General features: G+C 38.8%; 2 protein-coding genes across 2 annotated transcripts; both read right to left on the bottom strand.

Annotated features, from left to right (window-relative positions):
- Window positions 1-3,552: 3,552 nt before the first annotated feature.
- LOC131890016 (uncharacterized) lies at window positions 3,553-4,967 on the bottom strand. The gene is made up of 3 exons (XM_059239277.1): window positions 4,814-4,967; window positions 3,859-4,112; window positions 3,553-3,793 (listed from the first exon to the last, which is right to left on the bottom strand). The coding sequence occupies exons 1-3, from the start codon at window positions 4,820-4,822 to the stop codon at window positions 3,664-3,666; spliced, it is 393 nt and encodes a 130-aa protein (XP_059095260.1). The 5' UTR covers window positions 4,823-4,967; the 3' UTR covers window positions 3,553-3,663.
- A 3,196-nt stretch (window positions 4,968-8,163) lies between these two features.
- On the bottom strand, window positions 8,164-10,732 carry LOC131890241 (uncharacterized). The gene is made up of 2 exons (XM_059239550.1): window positions 9,840-10,732; window positions 8,164-9,343 (listed from the first exon to the last, which is right to left on the bottom strand). The coding sequence occupies exons 1-2, from the start codon at window positions 10,567-10,569 to the stop codon at window positions 8,817-8,819; spliced, it is 1,257 nt and encodes a 418-aa protein (XP_059095533.1). The 5' UTR covers window positions 10,570-10,732; the 3' UTR covers window positions 8,164-8,816.
- Window positions 10,733-23,191: the final 12,459 nt, after the last annotated feature.

Here is a 23,191-nt window from a genome sequence, read left to right as displayed (position 1 = left end):
AAATGAAAAAAGAACCACATTCAAGGTTCAAGATAATGCAAATATGGAAAATAGTAGTAAAGCACACAAGTTTTAGAGGTCTCTAACATCGTCTTCGTTGACATGATCACAGCCTATTTCCAAGTGAAGGGAAATGAGCTTTTTGCAATATGATTATTAGGATCAATCTTTTTTGGGAAATGTTTATACATGGAGCTCCTGCTAATCAAAGATCTTGGATATGAATTCAAGACACATGGAAGAAAACGCAATTATCGTAATCACCCAAGAGAATGAGATAATGAAACAGAGAGTTGCATTAACATCATAACGAACTCATGCACGAGCCAAGGCCTGATTAATATCTGTCAGGATCAAAAGAAGACAAGAAAATGTAAGACCGGGCATAACCCGTAAAGTTCTCTGACACAAAATTGGAGCTCTGTTTGATTTCTTTTGCTCCTTTGATGGCAAGATCAATCAATTCAAATCCAGCAAACGGGTTTTATGATGATATCATGATTGTCCCCCATCATTATATTTGGTATAACCCCCCAATTATAGGTTACTTCTAAACGAATATTTAGCTCATCAAGCTTGCCAATCTGGCACATGGGCTAAACCAATTGAAATTCTGAAAATCAACAAAAACTCATTGAAACCAAATACACATAACTCTTCGAAAACCATATTTACACTAGTTTTTTCAGCGCGCCACGTTTACTGACAAAAAATATGTGTTGCCTAATTTTGACCTTTAAAGGCAACCATCTTGAAATTCGGTCACCTTGGAGCCTTGCAAAGACTATGTCGATGTATTCGTGTCACCCTTTGTTACTTGTAGAACTTATGTAATGCTTAAAAACAAAACATTATGTACACCATGATGCAAATATTGGGCTCTATTAAAGGACAGTGTTGGCCTTTAAGGTCCCCAAACAGCCATATTTTACGAAAAGTGCTCGCCAGCCGGTGGTGTGTGAGTGAAAATGCTGAAAACTTCAGGAATCACTTTTGACCTCAGGTGAAAATGGGCGAGATGATCAAATTCAGAACGTTGTTCGTTGTTATGGCTTCAAGCCCACTTGCTGGAATGGATTGTTGAAAATACCGAACGCATGTTCCCATTCGCACCAACCTGCAACTCTAGAGCTATTCGAAATAAATACTTACTCGCATACACACTAACGAAGAGTGGTCGATCGGGTCCATCGGGGCGTCCCACTCCAAGTGGCAAAACCAGAATTGGTTCTCACTTTTGTTCATTTAATTACTTTTCCTTTCCTTTTTGATGGATGAAGCTGATCATGTAAATGATACATATGTAGGTTAATTTCAAATGAAAGAACCGTGGTTGTTTACAACATATACAATGGCTTTTGAATTAGTGATATTGTTACGGTTTGTAAAATGAAGAATTTCAAAGAACGTTTTTTTTTACGTGAAGCCAAAGAAATGAATAGACTTTGAGGTGCCAAAATGTCGAAAATTTGTCCACCTGACCTCCGGGTCATAAAACCAGCAATAATTGTATTCATTTAAAACAGATATATTTTGATAACGTTTTTCCCCCCCCCGTTTAGTATGCTAAAAAGTTTATCCAAGGAAAATAACAGATAAACATATGGCTTGTCTCCCAGATTTTGAGCTTTGTTGCCGAATGCTGTGGAGGAAAGGCATTGACAACCATCAAGTTAGCCTAAGTAAATGTCCAAAAATTGGAATATTCATGTTAGAAAGCTGAAGGAATCATTTTGACACAGATGACGGTTGACAATTATTGAAAAAAAATCATCCAAGTATGGTGGAGATTGGCGGTCATCCTGTCAATATTTTTGGTGGATAGAGCCGCGTCCAATGTTTGCTTTTTTGGTAGTTTAAATCACTTTAAATGCCCTGAACTGGCGATATTTCACAAATTTGCAGTTTCCCTGGTCACGGTATATATACTTGTCTCTGTAGTGACACCAACATTGACACTCCAATGAAAAAAACATTTGTCGAGTTGCCATAATTGCTCTGATCGGAGATCTTGATTCAAATTAGATTTTGTTCTTCTTTGATTTGCTTTGAAACAAAGGAAATCTAAGCAAATATTTCTTCAAAAACCAACTGGAAGCCTCTACAATAGATTATTTCTTATCACTAAAGCTTGACAAGCAATCACATGGGAGTCATATGTATGGATTGAGAAAGTTTCATTGACGTTCCATTTAACCATTTCATATCGCATTTTGAGCCAAAAATTTGTGTTGTACTGCACGCAAATGAACCTGAAACCATTGGAGCGGAGACAGTGCTTTGCTTGCAAGGTTCGAAGGGGAAATATCGTCTCCTATTCGGAACGCTAAACCGAGATTGCCAACAAAGCTTAAGTGGCTTTGAGTGACAATCGAATATTCTCATCAAGCGTGGTGTTGTTATCCTTTGTATTCGAATGCCGGGGAATCTTCGTCGACGAATGCTTGTTAGTGATTGAAAGTTTTCGCACTCTCCTTTCTCCTTTTCCACTTCAACATTTGTCTACTCAAGTGCCATCCGATAAAAGACGAATGTTTGAGAATCTCTTTAATAGTGAACTTCATTGTGAGAAACATTCAAAGGGATTCAAGGAAAAAGGAGCCTATGTTCTGCAACTGTTGTTGAAATCAAGTAATAAAATATAATGGTTAAAAACGAGTTTGTGATTTGCCTGGTAACTGACATAAAGCATGATACTCAATGAATTGCAATTCTCTCAGAATATGAATTCGACGGTTTGATGCTTTTAAGAATAACAAGGCAATCACCTATTTCTTCCTTATTCAATGAATTACAGTACTCTCATGAATTGCAAAGGTAAGATCTAAGGTCTCCCTAAAACAATTTTTTAAGTAGACAATGGTGCCCTGTGATCTTGGAAGTACCTGGATATGGCCGTTGACCAAAATATACTGATTGTCAATTTTGGAAAGAAGTACTACATAAAATGTTTTGTTAAGGAAATACCAGTTGATAAGCGTATGTTCGCGTTTCAACCATAGCTCTTGGGTATGGTTATATTCATTGTTGAACTTTCAAGAATTTGAATGATGAAGTATTATTGAAATCATCCAGAATAGAGTTCCTACAACTTTCTTGGAAACGTAAGAAAGAACTGGTGAGATGTAGTCATGAATTTCTCCTACTATTTTTTCCACTATGAACTTGTTCTCCAAACCACATTTGGAGCAAGCAGAAATTTGCCAAAACATATTCATTATGGTACTGGAGCAAATTTTATGATTAGGAAATGTCAAGGAACAAATCTAGTTGGCTTTCAGTGGGAAACTATCATCATTCTTTGCAAAGTTTTAATGATTTGGCATTTAAAGTTGATATAAAATAACAAGCCCCTCTTGATGATTAACATCTTTCCACGAAGACATATCAAGCAGTCCATACCTTCAAAAGTATTTTCAAATAATTGTTAAAATCGGCAGGTAATCTGATTCCCTTTGTTATTACCCTAAACCAATGGTTTGGAAAAAGGCTATAAAATGACCACGCGAGGAACAAGTTTGGTCACATTCCAAAAAACAGTATGTTTATAAGTGAGTCAGAAATAGGGTATATTTACAATCCTGACCAGAAATCCAATCAATGGTCGCCATCAAATAATCACATTTTTTTTATCAGTTTCTCAACTCGTCCGAAGTCAACTCTTTATCCAAAATGTCGCCGACCCTTAAATCGACGAGATCGACGAGTGGGACGAAAACCGAAAAGTCTGGCCAATAGGAAGAAGGGTTCTGGCTCGGCACTTCTTTTCTCCCGGATTGGAACCAAGCCGTTTCTGTAGATAAAAGCATTGATTTGACTGTCAATTCAGAATTGATACATTTACCACTATTGCACTACGAGTAGAGTTCTGGGCCTTCTTGGACAGGCTCATCCTGTTTGAGTATATCCTCGTCGGTCTCAACGTCTATGAAGGTGGAATAGTCTTCCGTATTCTCTTTGGAGTAGGGACCGGCATTCAAATATTGGAACAGTTCAATAAGTTGATTGGGTGAAATGGGGATGAAAATAAGGGATCCGGAGCTTTCTGATATCTTTTGGTTGCCACTTGGAGCGGCTAACCCTAGTCCAAAGAGGATGGTAAAAACTAGAAGCTAAAGCAAAAGTGACAATTATTGGATTGGATGGAGGACCTTCAATTCATCACAAATGGCAAAAGAAAGGTAATCTTAAATGGAATTGCACCATCAAGATACAGATATACGAGGATATGCATTTGCAGACTAAACAATACTCCTCGAATGAAAGATTGGATAAAGTATGAAACAGGGCTGCTGAGAAGTAAAAATATTTTTTTTCTATATTTCGTCGAGACAAAGATCAACGAGCAATTCAATAAAAAAAAATCCTATAACTCCAAGTTACTGAAACATACTCCATTTACATTTGTTTTAGAGTATTTTTCCTTAAAAATAACCAAGTCAACGAATTTGAATTTCTAAAACTCTAGCCACAAAATATAATCCATAATACACACCTACAAGAGTAGGCTGATTTATTTTCAGGAATACTGCTTTAGGTAAAAAAGTGTTAGGTGATACGCAGTAGGTAAAATATTTACTCATATCAAGTGGGAGGAACCCTATGCCATTTTTGGAACCATAATTTCTTTCCTCTATTTCTACTTTCAAGAGAAACAAAGTCAAAATTTGACTTCTTCAAGTTTTGAATGAAAATTTTCGTGTTGAAACGCATTCGCAATAACATGATATTGCCAATGAAATCAGACAAAGTGAAGTGATATATTTGATAACTTTCAACGAATCATGATCAGAATATATTCAAATGAACTTACCAACTTCATCTTGGTTTGTTCGTGCAAATCAATCGATTCACGAATAAACGCACGACGACGAACAGTGGTCAGTGATGACTCCAGACTATTTGCGACTCAATTCGATTTTTATAGTCTTGGCTCACCCTATTACATCAACAAGTTTGCCTAAAAAAATGTACCCAAGTATTTTGTCAAGCTTCACCCACCTGTTTCTAGATTGTCAACACTTGATCGACAATCAGGGCGGTATGATGAGAGAGTTGAAAAATTGAATGCACTATTGAAACGCAATTGTGCACGAACCAAGTTTTGGTTGCCATAATTATTGTTTTCAACCTATTAATGAACGAAAAAAGATTCCACCCGTTAAAAAAACACTGTTTTTTGACAAACATTTGTTTTGGATTTAATATCTTGCGGTTGTCTCGATTTTATGTGTTCTTTTAAAAAAAATAAACTCGTCGCAATTTGTGTTGATTAATTGAAATCCTTTTTTTCACTTGTTAGCCTATTGCAATGAAATCAATGCCAGTTTTGAAAAGTTCTTTTAGCTGATCATAAATTTCTTGACCATGTTATTTATAATCAAATGTTAACCAATATAGCTTTTTTGACAAGAATGATTTCAGAGATATTACAATATCAAATTTAGGACTTTTCTCTATGATTTGAATAGGGCCGGCCAAAACTTGCAAATAAATGAGGTATTTATTGACACCAAATTTGCATAAAAATCAACCGAATTTGCAAAAAAATTGCACATAAACTTTCCAAAACACAGTTATTAACTAGTTTTTGGGGGTTGCAAGGGTTATCTTTCCTTCCATATCAGACAACATGCAGATGAAGACGAAAATGATACCATAATATCCTCCAGCACCTGGATTTGAAGTTGCTCTCCCCAGGTAGTAGGTTCTTGCCTTGTCCATGGTGCCTCCTGCCCTGATATGTAGAGCTCACAGGTAAAATTCTTTTTGAAGGCCAAATAATAACTGGCAAATTCTTTTGGAAGCACGAAAGAAGTTTTTCCTCATGAAAAAAAATCTCAACCTCAATGATACAAGCCTTTCTAAAAGCAAAAAAGACACATAAAAAACTGACGTGAAACTAATTTTGCAAAAGTTTGAGGCAGTTACCAAAGGCTTGCATACATTTCATTATTTCAAAATCTTGAAAAACAAAGGACCCTCAACTTAGTGCCCTTAACAATGCAGGTTTCTAGATCAAATTTGGTTCTTCTGAGCGAAGAGACCTCTAAAATGCAAATATTTTCTATTTGCTCTTTTATGTAAAGTATTGAGATTCTAGTTACATTTTCAGGAAAAGCTTGAGCTTTTGGCTACAGGACAAGCAGGAATAATGTGAGAATTAGAGAGAAGCTACTTTGATGCGACAAAACTAGAAGAAGATAGGAACTATGCAGTATATAAAGGAGGTGCAGAAGGTATCTTTAACAATACATTTTCAAAAATATCCATGAGCTTTTTCCCCCACCGGGTTTTAATAGTCAATTGCAATACATATAAAGGTTCACAATTTTCCCCAAAAAATATCCAGGTTAGTCAAAACAATGAAGCACTTGCTTCTCTTGGGGTTAAAATGTGTGTCCTTGATCCTCCCTTTAATACGAGGTTGATTTGATGCACAGTTTATTTGTTCCGGCAGTTCCCGCGTGCGTGCGTGAACGCCAACTTTTGCGTGCGTGTGTGAAACCACGTTGGTTTTAACTTGATTTGAGAAGATGCGACCAAGCACGTCGTCTCGAAGCACGCGCAGGGATGAGAAATAATAAAAAGCCATTTTCTACCACCTGGCAGAAATTGGTGGCAGATAGTGGCAGAAATTGGTCCAAAATAAGTGGCAAAAAATGCCAGAAAATGGCCAAAAAACTGGCCAAAACTGGTAGGAAATATAATTCTTTGTTTCATTCTTAATCATCTTTTTCTGTTATTTACGATCACTTCCGTTCATTTTTAACCCTACCTGTATGCAGTTTTGACACGTTGGGATGGGTATTTTGCATCGAATGTGAGATACAACCACTAAACGTCATTGGTGTGTGATCGAGTTTGAATTTTGCCACCGCAATCGATTGGAATCAGGGACGCCACTTGACCTAAACTTTTTAAAGTCAAAATGACGACAATTGCATTTAAAAAAGTCATATCGGATTAAATAACCATTTTGATGACTGAAAAAAAAATGTAATTGTTGTGTCTAGGCTTGGATACTGCAAGTGGTCTATGGATACTGTTATCAATTCAATCATTCATCAAACAGTATAAATATCAAATATTTGAGGAACATTTTGCATTTCAGCCAATGCTATATCAATATGCTTTTTAGCAAAGGACACTTGAAAAACTCATCCAACCCATATGCTCTTTCTTGTCTTTGACATCTTTTACAATCAACATCGGCCATTTCAAACACCGGCGGCCATTTTTTATCACCTTATCACCTTTACCACCTAATCAGTGGTGATAAAGTCTACTTTACTATGAAATTGAACAAACCACTAAAATGGAACTCACTAATATTTCATAAAAAAGGGCATAAAGACATCACACGACTTATCGCGAAAATTAAAAAGAATTTGATGAAGTATAATGAATATGGTTGGGTGAAATTTGCAGGCTGAAAATTTGCAGGAAAGACTTTTTAACAATAATCGCAAATTTCGGGCATCAAGGATTTTTTATAATTCTTTTAACAATTTCTTTAGGTATTCAAACGATTTTCTGCGCAATTTTAGTCACTTTGGGAGGCACATGTCCAGTTTTGGCTATTTATAATATTGAATGAATTCGAACTTTCCTAGTTTTACGATAACTATTTCTTGTTATGAAGGTAAAAAACGGTCATTCATCAATATTCAGGGACACCCACTGTCTCAAATGTTGGGTTTCCAATTCAAATCAGACACATAATAAAGTTTGACAACGTTTACTTTGCTAATTGAATTGAAGATGTTATGGGGTAAATGGTCGGGCTTTTGGTTTGCTACTATCCTGGAAAACTTTAAAGCAATGTGACTTGATACTTTTCAAGTACAAAAACCCTTTTGAACGCAAAAATAACGTTTATAGTGCTTTACATAGCAGGCAAATAAAGCCCTTGGAGCCCTTCTGAGCTCGTTAGTGTGTGTATTTTGATAAGTTTTTCTGCTACATTTCTGACCATAACCTGTTTTTACCCGTCATTCTCTATTTGAGCTTCATTCATGACCTCTAAGCATTGAAAATAAAGGTGTATTTTGTTCCTTGAGTGATCAAGCGACCTGGCCGTGCTTTTGAGTCAAATGCAAATGACATAGTACTAGATGAGATAAAAGAGCAACAAAATGAACACGAAGAACAATTTTAATTGGATTTTGAAGATAATCTGAGCACAAACAATTCTTGAACATTTATTCAATTTACCCGGTTTTGAAATCGATGCTGGAACCAACAAAAACAATCAAATGGCACAAATTATTCCAAAAACAAGTTTTCTTGGTAAAGAGGAATATCGTTTCTGTTAATTCGACTGTGTCCGTCCGATAGCCACACTTTTTGGGGTAACATTTTTCTGAATGATAATTTTCTGTTTAGGATAACGCATTGTTGGTTCAAAAACCACGCAGCCTACTTTTAGCCAGAGTCGCTCGGCCATAAATGTTTTAAAAACAAAACAGGGGCTCGCAGCAAGAAGAAAAGCAAAAAAAAGAAGAAATGTTTTTCAATATGTACTAGGTGATTTAAATTTGAAAATATATTTACTTTGATGGTTTTTAGGGGACTTAATTAAACATTTTTTAGCAAACGCATTGCAACTCAAAAGACAACAAAGATAACTTAGCTGTGTTCATGAGATTGAAAATGTACTTTGTATGTTGATGAATTATTAACAATTGGCCGTCAGCAACGAATGAACGATGATAAAATGGCAAAAAAATGAGAAATTGGTGACATTCTTTCTAAGTAATATTATGCTCTTTGATTTAATTCTTTCATCTACTAATCTTGCTTTTTTTTCATCATTAACATCTTGATAAAAATTTCCATATGACTTTGCTTGACTTGATACAAATGCATTCAATGATGAGACAAACGAGACAAAGGCTGTAGCCCAATCCCATCAGAACATAAACCATAATGATTTGACCACCATTCAAGACCATGACATCTACTTGAAATCGTTCTTGACGAAAAGACCCTTCCCATTTTTTGGCCAAAAAATCCATCAAACCACTCTCCTTCATTCGTCGAATCCCCAATTTGAATATTGGGACCAAAGGCGAGTTCTTCGGAAAAATGATGCCTAACGGTTGAGGTCTTTGCTTGGCGAAAACTTTTAGATTGCCTTTGAACTGAGGGTATTGTTTTAGAAAAGCAGTAAAGGGTCGGGCAAAGGTGTGGAACACCACCTGACTGGTTCTGGCTTCAATAATAGCATCCTCATATCTGGGATAAAGGTACTGGCCAGGACTGCTCCTCAAACGGTCGTACAAGACTTGGAACTCCGGCTTTTGAGGGGACACATTGGCTAGAATCGATAACTCGTAGCCTGCAAGATAAAATATAAGGGGAAGGCGTCAAGAAAAAGGTTTGCTAAATTGTAAAACCACAAAAGAGGTTGATATAACGAGATAATTTGCACAGTTGTGATGACGTTCCTGATGAGGGATTACATTGAGTAACGAACTAATAATATGTGCCAATGCATTATTTTTGGATTTGATATCAATTGATGCCAGTGGCTGTTAAAATGTCATTTAGATAAGATGTTCCAATTTGGCAAATTGAAGACGTTCATCAAAATCTGCATCCTAGGATATTAGAAAGAACGAGAAGGACGTTGTCACTGCACTTTTCTCTCATCAAATGTTTCACTAATATATGACAGCAATGTTTCTAATGATCATTTTCAGTAAAACGTCTTTCATTTTCACTTCTTAAAGGTGCTAAAACATATTTACATCACCATGTTTTGCTCAAAAAAAACAAAAACAAATGTGTCTACCTGATTTTTATCACATGATATACTGCAATTCGAACATTACCTTCGCGAACCTTGATAATCCATGATGGATACTCTGCTATAGCTTCTTTAGCAGTGGAAAATGGAACACTTGGCTCATTGGCGAAGAACATCGTCAAAGCTCCTCCGTAAAAGGCGTTCAAAAGCAAAAAGAAATACCACCCTGAAGTGGAGATAATCTTATAGCCTGTGGATTCATTGAGACGTCGAATGGACATTGGAAAAACAACGCAAATAACGATTATCAATGACGTCATTCCGATTGCAATCCAAGACTCATTAGTGAAAGGTCTCATGAACAAAGTAGTGTCCACTTCGGGCAATTGAGGCACTAATATAAATTGCTGCCAATCACTCATTACAATGCAAAAATCTGTTGAAATACTCCGTTGTAGGTTCCAGATCCAAAGACTCAGACTCAGATCCACTTGTCCCTGGATCACATTACCTAGAACGCCACTGAAGTTCCTGCCAAACTCCGATTGGAGTCCCCAATCATCATGAGGTTCTTTTACCGAACGCAGAGTGAAGTTGAACATGCCAGACAAATGATGGGTCATATCGATAAGATGTCCAAAAGTAGTTCCATTGGCCCTATATGTTGTGTAGGGATGCCAATCGAGGGATTGAGAGGTGATATCCACCCCTTGAAGGTCATAGTCCTCAATGATCTTGGCATTTGCGTCTAATTTCATTTTTTGGATGACATGGCCATTGGTCAGAGGAAATGTGATCACTTGGTGATATTCCATTCTTGATGCAGTATCCAATAGCCCTAGATAGAAAAAACTGGAAGCATTATAGCTTCGTAATGAATCCTGGACCGTCTCCAAAGATGCGTTGGAGAGCCCAACCACAACTATTATTGACGATTGGATGTTTCGATCCCTCAACTCGAATTCAATGTCTTCGATCTTGCTTAAGGTATTGTGGGTTATAAACACCTCAAAGCTGGGTCTGAGACAAACTCGAAACCCATTGGACCAACTGACATAAATCCCAGGTGTGTAGAATAAGTTTTGAGCCACCTTATGATTAATATTTGAATTCAAACCCAAGGAGTGGACGCACACATATTTTATGCCATTTGCGAATAAAAACTTTCCGAGAGGCACACTTGAGGCCTGAAACATGTTGGCCAGAATCAAAACCATGTAGAACCAAATCATTGTTACCAAATGAATTGAAGAGCACGAAGAGCTCAAGTTGAACCTCTCGTTTTGAAGGTAGATTTCGGATGGCTTTAGAGAACAACGCGATCATTCTTATATAGAAAACTCATGCCAAAACGGCTTTCAAGACTCTCGAAAGCGTAGGATCGGCTTGACGTTGCCATTAACAAGCGATTGTTCCAAATAAAAACGGGAGTCTTTTTCTGCGTCAGTGGAAAGCGAGGGCGCTCAATGTATTCCATGGTAAAGCTGATCTCGGTAGCTGACAACACAGAACAAATCAAACAATGTTACATAACGTCTCCTTAATTAATAGCTACCTTCTAAAAACGCGTGTTCCAGAAATGGGGATTGGTATGTGGTCCACGACCATTTAATGGACCAATAACGTCCATCATACTCGTATTTTGAGAGCCATGGAATAATTCAAAGGAAGACGATAACCGTGCTGTCTACGTAGTAATTATAGGTCCAATAACCATTCATGAACAAGGTTCGATTGAGCAAGGGAAGGGCCCTTTCGATCATTTTTTCGTGTGCGAAGTAATTCAAGATTGATAACGTGCAATTAAAATTTAGCCAACATTGTAAGTATGAAATGTGTTGACTTTGGCTGAGGACGAGCGGATGGCTAATGATTATTCAATTGCTTCAAAAATCTGTGAAAACTAATTAAGTGGTTTTAAAAGATGATTAGTTATTCAATTAGATTTTTTTGAGGTAGGCAAGGAAGCTGCAAAAAAGATTTACAGTACAGGAAAATAACCTAGTGAAAGGCAGTATAACGTGACAATAATACATTGATTATTTGATACTCTGGTAATGACATACTCAATAAGGAAAATCTTCTTTGAAGCTCATGGTTTTCCATCTACTATTCTGGCTTCCAAAGCTAAATGAAAAATAGCTTACATTCTTCTACTCAGAGTGTGTTTTTGTTGCTTTTTGTGATAGCTTGCACTGAAGAGGTTTGATTGGACCGCCTGGTTTGAAATGCATTTCAGATAAGTGTGGCAGAATCGTTCTATTAATGATCCGGTTAACACAATGGCCTAATCATTTATTCTCTATGGCATGTAACAAGAAGTTCATTTTGTGGTCTAGCGTGGCTCCTCCCTAGTCTAGCTTGGGCTGTCTAAATGCCCAACATTGAAAATAAGCCCTCTTTTTACGGAGATATAACTCTATCATTAAGTATCTTAAGTAGCAATATAAGATTGATGACTGCAAAGTCCCGCCTGGACAACGTTTTCCTTCCCCTCAATTATTCAGTCTTTCAATAATTCACATTAATCTATCAACAACTATGCCTTCAATATTTGTTGTGAAAGAAAGGTTTCCTCTGTATTTTGGCTGAGCTTGGGCCAAATGAAGCAATATTATTATCATAGTCTCAAATATTGGGGAAGCATTAAAAATCGTTAATAAGAAGTCCTTCAAATGCTATTGGCTGGCTGACACAAAAATGTGATGTGGATTGAACGGAAGGTGCTGAATCTCAGGAGACGTGGTTTCTGCATATTTTCAGCAAAGCAGCAGTGCTACGTACGTATCGTACATATCAAAAAGAAAATCATGACCAGCATGTACCAACAAACATCTATCCAGCTAAATATAGTACAAGTGTTGGTAAAGCGCATTTCAGATCGACCCAGCATTTAAGCAATAAATGTGGCATACTGTTTAAGCAGAATGCTAATTTTTCATATTAATAGTACCGGGGATAACAATCCTTGTAGGGGGTAGCACAGCCAGTGAGAGTCTAAATCAAAAAAATCAACATGAACACAAAAACTGTTTGGTCGGATCAATTTGTTGAAAAGTTTCACTTTTGACATTTTCTAATCTCCTTTGTCAACGATCCTTTTTTTGAGTTCAGTTGTCAGTGTTGTCGAACGGTTTTTACAGAGTTCTTGTACACATTGTCAAATTCCCTATGAGATGGGTTCTCTGTCTGTGGGCGTGGATTGGCGTTCAAAAGTTCGTTTGAGAGAGTTCGAAGAGAGAATCAAGTCGGATATCTCTTTAATAATAGAAAACTGTATTGTATCATCTATTGTACAACGTTTCCATCCAATGTCAATCAAAACTTAATAAGGTTTATATCACACTCATGCGCACATTTAGGAACCTTTTTCCTCATCTCTTGCTTTTACACATTCGTAGCCATCACTTATTTGTTGAATCATAAACGACAAAATATTGGGATTTGTCGGTGACCTTTTTCCTCCCGTAGGGAGTCCTGATAAGCTGGGACAACTCTAATTGTTCAAATATGCAGTATTCTTGGCCAAGAACGACGCAACCACTGGACAGAGACGGTAGGGTGGGGGAAATGTAACTTCTATTCTGACGGACATTTCCTTTAAATAAGTTAGATTTTAGTAGACTCAGAACGCGTTCGCAATTTTGATCTCAATCGAACATGTACGTATGTCAAAAGGAATAAGCTCTTGAAGTTCAATACGACGTTGGCACAAAGTAACTGGTTTAGCGCCACCTTGTTAAGATCTTACCAACCTAGAACTAGCTTGTTCAATTGGTGCTCTCATTAGGCTGATCTTTAAATATTCATAACTAGTATCAGACCAAAAATGTTTTTACATAAAACATGTTTTTCACATGTTTTGGGATTTTGGGCCGAAAAAAATGTTCTTGTTCTTGTTCTCTTGGGAGAGGTTAGAAAGGTTGGGATTGTACAGTACTCAGAGAAGGTACGAAAAGTATCTGATATTTTACGTTTTCAAAAAGCATTCATGAGCTTTGTCCCAACCCAGGATTTAGGGTCAATTGTAGTGACCGTAGAGGCTTAATGTGCGTTTTGAGATCACCTTCAAGCCCTCGAAAATCCAGGCTAGTTAAAACAATGAGGTCTAAGTCTCTTCTTTCTCGGGCTCTTTATCGTTTAACTTGCTTCCCTCTAATATTCGTAGGGACTACGTAGGCCTTGTTAATCCGGTTGCATCTTTCAAGTCAGACTTGGACAAATTTTTAGATAGCATTCCAAATCAACCCTACATTCAAGGACTAGTTCGATCTGCCAAATTAAATTTGTTGGTAGAACAAATATCATACAAAACTTGAAAGGCAATAAATAGACGAATTATAAACTTTCATTTTGATAGTGCTGGGGATTACATTCCTTGTAGTGGTTAGAAAAGCCGGTGAAAAAAACCAAACCCCCCAAAATAAAGAAACAATAAGCCCTTGAAACTATGTACGACGCTGGCACAAAATGACAGGCTTAGCACCACGTTAGTAAAATCACCAACGTGGAGCTACCTTCTTCAATTTGTGCCCTCCCTGGTCTGAGTTTGAAATGCTTTTAAATTTTAACAGAGGCGTTCGATTGAGATCAAAACTGGGCAATGCTTTCTGAGTCTACTACTTAGTCTACTCTTGGGAAGGGACATGTATTTGCTATTTGATTTACTCATTTTCCCCCACTAACGTCCCTGTCCAGTGGTGAAGTCGGCCTTGTCTTGTCATACAAATTATATGAGGGAAATGACTTGTGCAGTTTGACATGAATAGCATGAGTTGGAGCTTGTGACGTAGACGAATATCGCGTCTAAAGAAACATGTGCATAGCACTAAGTGTCGAGAAATATCCCAGACACTTTTGCGAGGATCTAAATTCTTAATATTAAAGTTACTCTCTTGCATTTCATGTCTCGTTCAAAACTTTAGGTCTCTGTTCCAGACTCCAAGACTTTCAAATCGAGCGAAGAAACAAGAGAGTAATTAATGATCTAAAATCCCCCTCCCCAAGTACGCAGATTCTTAAGGCTGACAAGACGCAAGCCGCATCAGATTGTCCAACAGAGGTTTTTATACCTCACGTTCAACTTCAATTAATGATCATTTAATGATTAAACCCATTCAACTGGCTGAGGGTCCTGTAGGATACGAACTTTTTCAGAAGTCCAATAGAGTTTTCATTGCTCACACTCAACTTCATTTGATGATCATTTTATGATCAAACCCATTAAACTGGCTGAGGGTCCTGTAGGATACAAAGTTTTTCGGTTTTTTTTTCACATTTTCTGGGCTTATATTGCAAAGTAGAGAGTTCGGAGAATCCCCTAGAAATTGACGTTAGTTGTTAATTTTGGGAGTTCCCCTGGTCATCGATATTCCAACTTAATTGCTGCATTAAGGATCTAACCTCTAAGTCCCCTGATTCTCATACTATTGAGACTCCTTTTCCCCCTTTGAGATTACGCTGTTAAGCCGGATTTTGTTTCTTTTCTTAATTTTGAGAACTTCCTTACCGCTGCTGGGATTGTAATCCCAGCACTTCAAGACGAGAAATTTATTCATTTTACTTAACCTTATTTATATATACATTATTTGATCGACCAACGAATTAAAGTTGGCTGATCTGACTAACCCTTATATAAAAGGTTGATCAGGAATCTTAGTCAAAAACTTGTCCAAGTCTGACTTAAATCCTGCAACTGGATAAACACCTACGTACACACGCCCTACGAATATTTAAAGGCAGCAAATTGAACAATGAAGGAGCCCGAGAAAGAAGAGAGTTGGACTTCATTGTTTTAACTAGCCTGGATTCTCGAGGTGCTCTCAAAACGCACAATAAGCCTCTACGGTCACTACAATTTACCCTAAATCCTGGGTTGGGACAAAGCTCATGAATACTTTTGAAAACGTACAATATCAGATACCTTTCGAACCTTCTCTGAATACTGTACAATCCCAACCTTTCTAACCTCTCCCAGTACGAGAGCTCTCTCATATCCTCAATGTTCCTGGTAAAACATCTTTTGACCTACTCAAACTTTTGCAAAAACTTTGTATTACTACCAGTCTCTCTTCTTATGCTAACATTGTGTCGTCAGCATAAGAAGAGAGACTGGCAGTAATACTAAGCTTTTAAAGCGAGGAAACGAATATTATAAACAGGGGGGGGCCCTAATATGGAGCATTCGGGAACACCCGACTTGACATCATGTGGGTCACTAAGGGATCCTTTAAAAAATTGCTTCTTATCTTGAACGAAGCTTCTTATCCAATTGAGAACCTTGCCTTGTACGCTGCAGTGTAACGAATCTTAAACGTAATGATCCGTCGCTTCCATATTTGTAACGCTGTATATGACTCATGGTACTTGATCTCCTTTCACCGCTTAATAAATCAGTTAGCATTGGAGCTTCATCGTGTTCACTTCATTCTCGCCTTTCACTGCACGTCATAACATAACATGGCGCATTCGGCATAAGGGTGTGTGAGATTTCATTTAGTGAATAATCTAAGCTTAAGAATTTGCATTCCTTCCATTCACAACTTCAGTGTATCTAATCAGTGACAACGAGCACCGAGGAAGAGGTTAAGCGCTTGTATTCTTCTCTCAAAGGCTACAAAGGACATCTGACTCGCGCAGTGAAGAACGCCGAGCGTTTGTTCGAATTTGTAGTGAACAAACCTTCGTCTCTAGCGACCAATGAGCAAGAAAGTGCGTCAAGTGATTTGAAATCAGCTCTTGACAAAGCGATGGGTGCCCTTCAAACCTTTCAGGAAATTCACCCGGAGGACTTCGAGGCTTATGAACGTGGTATCTTGGACGCCAATTCAAATTACCAAGCCACTTGTTTTGGGGACCAAAGCCTCTATCCACAAACCCCCAATACCAACTCTTTCAGGAGCTCCAGTAGATTTGGTGACCAACCCAAGCTCTAAAGCTAGAGTTAATGACGCCCTCAAGCCGTTTATCCTATCCAGAAACCACACCCCAGAGGAGTTGAGGTCATGGGTCAGCAAATTCAAAGCTTTTTATAGCAGCAGCTGCCTCGATAAGTGTCCGATTTTGGAACAGCAAGCATACTTCAAAGTGTGCATGGATACAAATCTGGAAGAACGCATTCACGACCAGATTCAAGAAGACACCCCTATTTTGGGGAATGATTGATGCCTCGCACTCCTCGAGCAAGAGTTCCTCCTCAAATAGCCTTTGTTTGCAAGACGGTTGGATTTCTTTCCATATCAACAAGTCGAAGGCCATCTCTTCACTGACTTCGAATCGATCGAAGGGTGAACTGGCGGACCTACACAAATTATCCGTGGACGACTTGCACGTATTTCGTTATATCTGTCCTACGTCACCTCCACATCTGAAAGAGAGCTTCTTGAAATCGGAGCGCGCCTCTCTCGACCATGGAGTACTTAATTATCTGGAGAGGAAAGCTCAAGCTATCCAATACAACGACAGGCTGGGAAAGGTGTGATGAAAAAGTCAAACCAATTGCTGTATTTCACCTAAGTTCAACTGAAATTTATTCTCGTCAAACAAACAACAGGGGACATTATTACGTACTTTGACTGTAATTTGCGAATTTTCCTGGCAACCTTTGAGTTTCTCAAGTCATCTTTCGAATTTTCCTTTCTCTTGGTGAATCTTCTGGCCTAACTGTTTACATTGCAGACAAGATTCTTCATCATACAATTGAATAATTTTGCAAATATTTCGGTCTCAACCCCTCGAAACGAATGACCAAAAGCACAATGTTGGTCCAATATATCACAAGCACTATCATTGTCCAGGATCTTCTCCAGCAGCAATCTGAATGTACCTTGGGGTTGATGTGAGTTCAGCAAGAGCTGTTTTGCTTCCTTTTTTGCCATGATACTTTGGAATACTTCTCGGCTGTGAAGGCACGTGAGAATAGCCAGATCACTTGGTTGACACAAGCCACCTCGGTCAATTTGTTTCAAAAAGTTGCTCGGACTCAAATTTCTTGATCTGTTTGTTTTGCTTCTTCATTGAAATGAATGGTTGGAGCCTCTTTGCTCTTTACGAGAAGCTTGTGGCAATCTTCGCATTGCTAGTGTCTTAAAACCGATTGAGAAATGTATCCAGGCACATAAAAGATAATGCTGGTGTCATCGATGTCTAGGCTGAAGTGAACCGGTAGCAATGGAAGTAAATCTTCTACGTCTTGTGAAATTGCTTCTTGAAGCTGATCATCACATCCATGAAATAGCTTTCTTACCTCATCTACGGAGAACTTTGAGAATTTTAGAAGAGATTTCAATCGAATTCATTTTTCAGCTTCAAGCACTTGACGCACAGAAACAAAGTATACAGAGCAAGATAGGTGACAATACCAACCAAATCTATTCTCAATTGGATTACTTTGTACTTGCCCCAGAAGTACGTACTTAAACGAGTGCTTTTGGAGAAGGTCTTTTGCTAATCCCACAATTGCCTTGGAGGTATTGTATAGGGAGATGGAGTGGCGAAGTTGAATAACGCGTCGCACCCGAGTTAGCCATGCTCGGTTTCATGGGTTCGATCCCAGGTCTCACCTAACTAATATTTCTAGTAGACATTGACGCCTCGAATGGCGGCCTACCCTTTGGAACCAAGATCTTAATGGATAATTGATGATGAAAATTGCTTAACATCCATGTAATGTCCTTTGAGATATTCTCGCAAATAAACGTTTATTTATATTAGCAATTAATGTCTCTTTTGTAAGAGATTGATCCTAATGACTCCGCCAATCCTCTAGCCATTGTGCGAAGAAAAGGATGAATTGGAGCTGAGAATTGTCATCCAATCTGATTGGCTCTCGACTCTCGTCTCTTTTCTGACATCCACAATTTGGGTTCTTCACATTAAGAATGTTCCAAAATTTCGGGATAAGCTTCCAGAAAAGGAGCTGTTTGAAGGAAATGAGGATAGCCATTTTTACTAGTGATCCAACGCACTTATTGTACTCTCATGGAAAGTGCAGTCAGCCAGCATGACATTAGTTTTCTCAATTGATGTTGGATGGAGACACTTTTCACTTAACTTGTGAGCTATCTTCAATGGCATTCCAAGTTCTAAGTTGTACAGTTCTTCCAGTTGTGAGAATTTGGGATTGCCAATTTTGTCGCTAGCAAATGGGGGCACACGAAAGTTCCTCTTTTCAGAAAGTTGTTATAAATGTTTTTGAAATTGGAAACCGCATCAAAAAGAAGAAACACGTTAGTCCGACATTTAGTTATGGATGATTTTAGTTCACCGGCGCACAATTCGTCTGTGTAAAATGTTCGATTGGCAGAGAAGTTGTCAAGGGACAAACACACTACTTTGAAGCCAGCACTCGAAAGAAATTCCATAGCCAATTCAAAAGTCTTTTTCAAGAGCTGGGATGACAAGTTGGAGAGGGGGGATAAGGGAAACAACGTCGCAAAACTTTCCACTAACACTTTTGATCATGTAGCACAATATTGTTTTGGTAAGGCTCTCAGCGTAGCCGGATAGTTTTCCACAATGATATTCAGCTCTTTGTGAGGTGTGGATTTCGTCAATCATCAAGATCACTTTCCTTTCAAACTGATTCAACTTAGAGGCCCTTGCTTTCAAAAAAAAGGGTGGTTGATTCAGACATGTTCTCTTGCAATAACTGTTAGTAAAGAGTCGGACTGGTCTGAGCCCATAAAAGGGCCATGCCTAGCAGACTGCCTGAATAACGAACCGCCATTTTCTTGAAAGATAGCCAGCTCAGTTGCTTTCGTAGAAACTGGAGCTTCTTTAAATTTTCATCCTCAAAGTCAAACATTTCTTCAATCCTTTCAAGATTGTCGACATTTAGAAATTTGCTTGAAGTTCCACCATGAAATAGGATTTTGACGATACTCGGCTTTTCAAGTAGGCAACAATGTAAATGACTTTACTACATTTGGTGATCATTCCTTTGCAAATGTGATTGACCCAAGTCTTCTGAAGTAGCTTACCATTGAAAGCCAACTTAGCATCTCTGATCGACGCGCCAAGTCTTGGATCAGATCACTCTGAAAAAAAATCTCATTCTGAGCATCCAATCTGGCCTTGGCCCTATGCCATCTTAGCTCTGTTGTGGGCGCTTTTGAGTGTTGGTTTTGTAGAGGCCTCGTCAAGTAACCCTGACAACCAGGGAAAACGGAGGGTATGGCAGTGGACTTTAGTCGAGTCAATCGAGGTCGCCCGGGATTTCTTTGCTGCCGCCATCGATTCCCATCTGGAGTGACAAAATGACGAAAGAATGAATTGAGTTACCCACATGTACGAGGAGCATACCATCAGTAATTGCAACACCTTTTTTTGACTCACAATGAATCAATTTCCCAAAGTATCTGGAATTATTGCTATAAAGTTCATTCTTTCTTTGTTAACTTTCGTAACTTACACACAAGTGCCTCAGCTGCAATGTTGAGAAACATTTTTTCTTGATTGACTTTGCCACTCTAGCAAACTCTCTTCGAAACTTTACATCAATCTTTAAAATTATCCTTCTCTTTACTATCAGTTTTTGGAAGCATAGATTGTCAATTTGAATGCACTCTCTCCATTTGATGGGGTTTCCCATGACGGTGCCATAGTTTGGGCCATTGCATCATCCATTTCGCAAAATTACGCCGTATGGGTCTCAAGATTAGAAGTAAATAAACAAAGAAAGGGTTGTCAAATGATAACTTCATCCAGATTTGCTGAGAAGTTAATCAGTGAGGAGTGATAAGCGAGCGATGATTTACGTTGGTATGCCCCTCGCAAAAGGACACTTTATCTTTTAGTATATTTTTTCCTGATAATCAAAGAAATATTGGTTTCTCAAGCAACCTTCAGTACATGAACTTTCATTGATGAAATCATCCGGTTGAAAGTGCTTAGAACACAGCACTGAATTCTTGGAAGGTGTCTAGTTGGCGATACTTCTAGGGAGCGCTTTCAGCCACCTTTCAAGCATTCCTTGATCCGCGGGGAAGTGATGGCTGGTGATATTGGGATCTTTGACTTCGCCGTCATAGCTTATTCGACAATTCACTGCAACACATTTGTTAAGCATCTTCTATCAATTCCGATCAATTGTCCACAACGAACGATCCAAGTATCCAAGGATTGGGGGGGGATCTCTTACTGAATAGTCACCAGTTGACCGCACTATTATGATCGCAATTAGGTAATTGGAAATCATTAGGGTTTGGAGGATCCGTGTGGCTGAAGCGGAATAATGCCAATAATTTTCAATTTTCACTTCTGTAAACTCAATCAGCCTTTAATCTGGATCTATGGACGTTACCTAGGATAAAAATCCACTCAACAGTTGCTTTTAAATCACATAAAAGGTTTTTAAAGAACGGAATATTCATTTCTTGTAAATGAAATGAAGAGATCAATGGATAATCTAGCAAACGCAGTTAAGTTTCTCGTATTTTGTAACAGAATACATGCAACAAAGAGGCTGAATGAGGCTAAACACCACTTCTTGGCCATTGTAACATCTATTCCAAAGCATTTGAATATTTTTCTGCCACTTTCACACCTATTCTTTGCATTTTTTTTCCAATTCAACAGATTTTTTTGCTCAAAAAGGCCACTTTCTCTTTCGAGGTCTACACCTACGTGAAGTGAAACCTCTCTTTTCCTGTTTCTCTCTCATGACCAGTTGTAACTCAGAGCCGCTCGAAGCACTCAATGAATTAAGGCGCCAATCAAGTCAGGAAGCAAAGGAACACAGTCTGTCCAAAACATACCTAGGTGACTAAGAAAATGCCCAACAATAACAAAGGTAATGCCATCACACCGAAATAAGGTGTTTCGATCTCCTAATAAATCAATCTCTTCTTTATCATCGCTCAGCCTGGCATTGCCCAAAATGCCGTCAAATCGTCCGAAATAAACTGCAGCTTCAAAGACATCAACGATCTGGGGCATGTGTACGTTTTTTATGCCGTCAAGAGAATCATGTGCATGAACTTCTAGATGAGTCGTTTGATACGATGGATGAGGTTAAAGCTTGGATAGTTCAAACTGAGACTGATAAGGCCTTTGTCATCAAGCGAAGTTATGATGGGCATTCGCTGTATCGATGTCAGCACTACATGAAGCCAGAAAACACCCCTTCTGTTAGGCCTAGTCAAATCCATCGCCGCCTTAAGGTGGTAATCCCTGCATTGGGTTGCTTAGCTGTTTTGAGAGTAGACCGGATGATGATGTGCAATTGTTTGTCGCGTAATCCTGATGGCAATGAAAACAGTTTGGAGCGTTTTTTGCATGCATCCAGTCACTCGAATTCGTATTCGGGGTTGCTTCATACGCTGTCACAGGCCAGAAATCCGATTCCTGAGATTGTCCCAAGCAAACAAAGACTTCTACATTTCGTTGCTCAACCTGGGCCTTAGCAAGGATACCATTCTCAAGCGGTTTTGTAACTCCCATCAATTTTATACCTTGGAATCGAAGGTCACCACCTAACAGGATTTGCGAAATTTAGAAAGAATTTACGTGAACTCGGGCCTCAACAAAACGGATGTTGAGAACGTCTGCACGTTTCTAGAAAGATCCAATTTCCGTGGATTCTCGTTTGATGGTTTGAATTTAGGCGACTTCTCAATTCCCGTAACATTAAGATCGAAGCAATTTAACACCCAAAACCAAGATACTGTCATTGAGTATGCGTCAAATGACATGCTGAAGGATTTTGAAGAACACCCAACCCTGATCTTTGTTGATAGGACTCATGGGACAAACCGATCCCGATTTTCCTTAATCTCCATTTTAGTCCTTGGTAAGTTCCACATCGAAGTTAAAAAGTTATGCATTTTCTGCTATTGATTGCTTTACTTATTTTAGACTCGCGAGGAGGGGGAACCCCGGTGATGCAGGTGGTTGGCAGCTCAGAATCAAGGTCTGTTCTCGCACCGGCATTTTGTATCCTGAAAGAGATAGCTCCCAATTCATCGCGAGAGTCAAGGTTATGGTTTCTGACATGAAACATGCGTTCATGAATGCGTGGGAGAAGGCGGTGCCGGACTTTCAAATCAAGCATATAGTTTGCTCATGGTACTTGCTTAAGGGTTGGAAAAAGAAATTGTTGCCTCAAAATTCTGAATTGTATGAGAGATTGTGCCAGCTACAACTGATTTTGGACAAGGAAGAATTTCAAACACATTATCTGAAACTGCCTCATGATTACATGACTAGAATTAACATTAACATTGCGTGAGCATGAGCAGCATGCTCGTCACCGGGATATCACATCCAACACATCTCCCTCACACAGGGGGGGGGGAGCCATCCGGGGTCACGGGCCATCCGGGCATCACGGGCATCTCGGCCCAACCATCCGGGCATCTCGGCCCAACCATCCGGGCATCTCGGCCCAACCATCCGGGCATCTCGGCCCAACCATACCGGGCATCTCGGCCAATCCGA

Source organism: Tigriopus californicus, chromosome 11 (assembly GCF_007210705.1).
Source record: "Tigriopus californicus strain San Diego chromosome 11, Tcal_SD_v2.1, whole genome shotgun sequence".
Classification (NCBI taxonomy): Eukaryota; Metazoa; Arthropoda; class Copepoda; order Harpacticoida; family Harpacticidae; genus Tigriopus; species Tigriopus californicus.
This window is presented reverse-complemented; position numbering and strand designations above follow the sequence as displayed.

Excerpts from the sequence above, each read along its gene's own strand:
- LOC131890016 (XM_059239277.1), bottom strand. Across the intron at positions 3,794-3,858 it reads GAAGGCCCAGAACTCTACTC|AAACGGCTTGGTTCCAATCC; the intron begins GTAGTGCAATAG and ends TTTTATCTACAG.
- LOC131890241 (XM_059239550.1), bottom strand. The coding sequence starts at position 10,569 with ATGGAATATCACCAAGTGATCACATTTCCTCTGACCAATGGCCATGTC. Across the intron at positions 9,344-9,839 it reads GATTATCAAGGTTCGCGAAG|GCTACGAGTTATCGATTCTA; the intron begins GTAATGTTCGAA and ends TTTATCTTGCAG.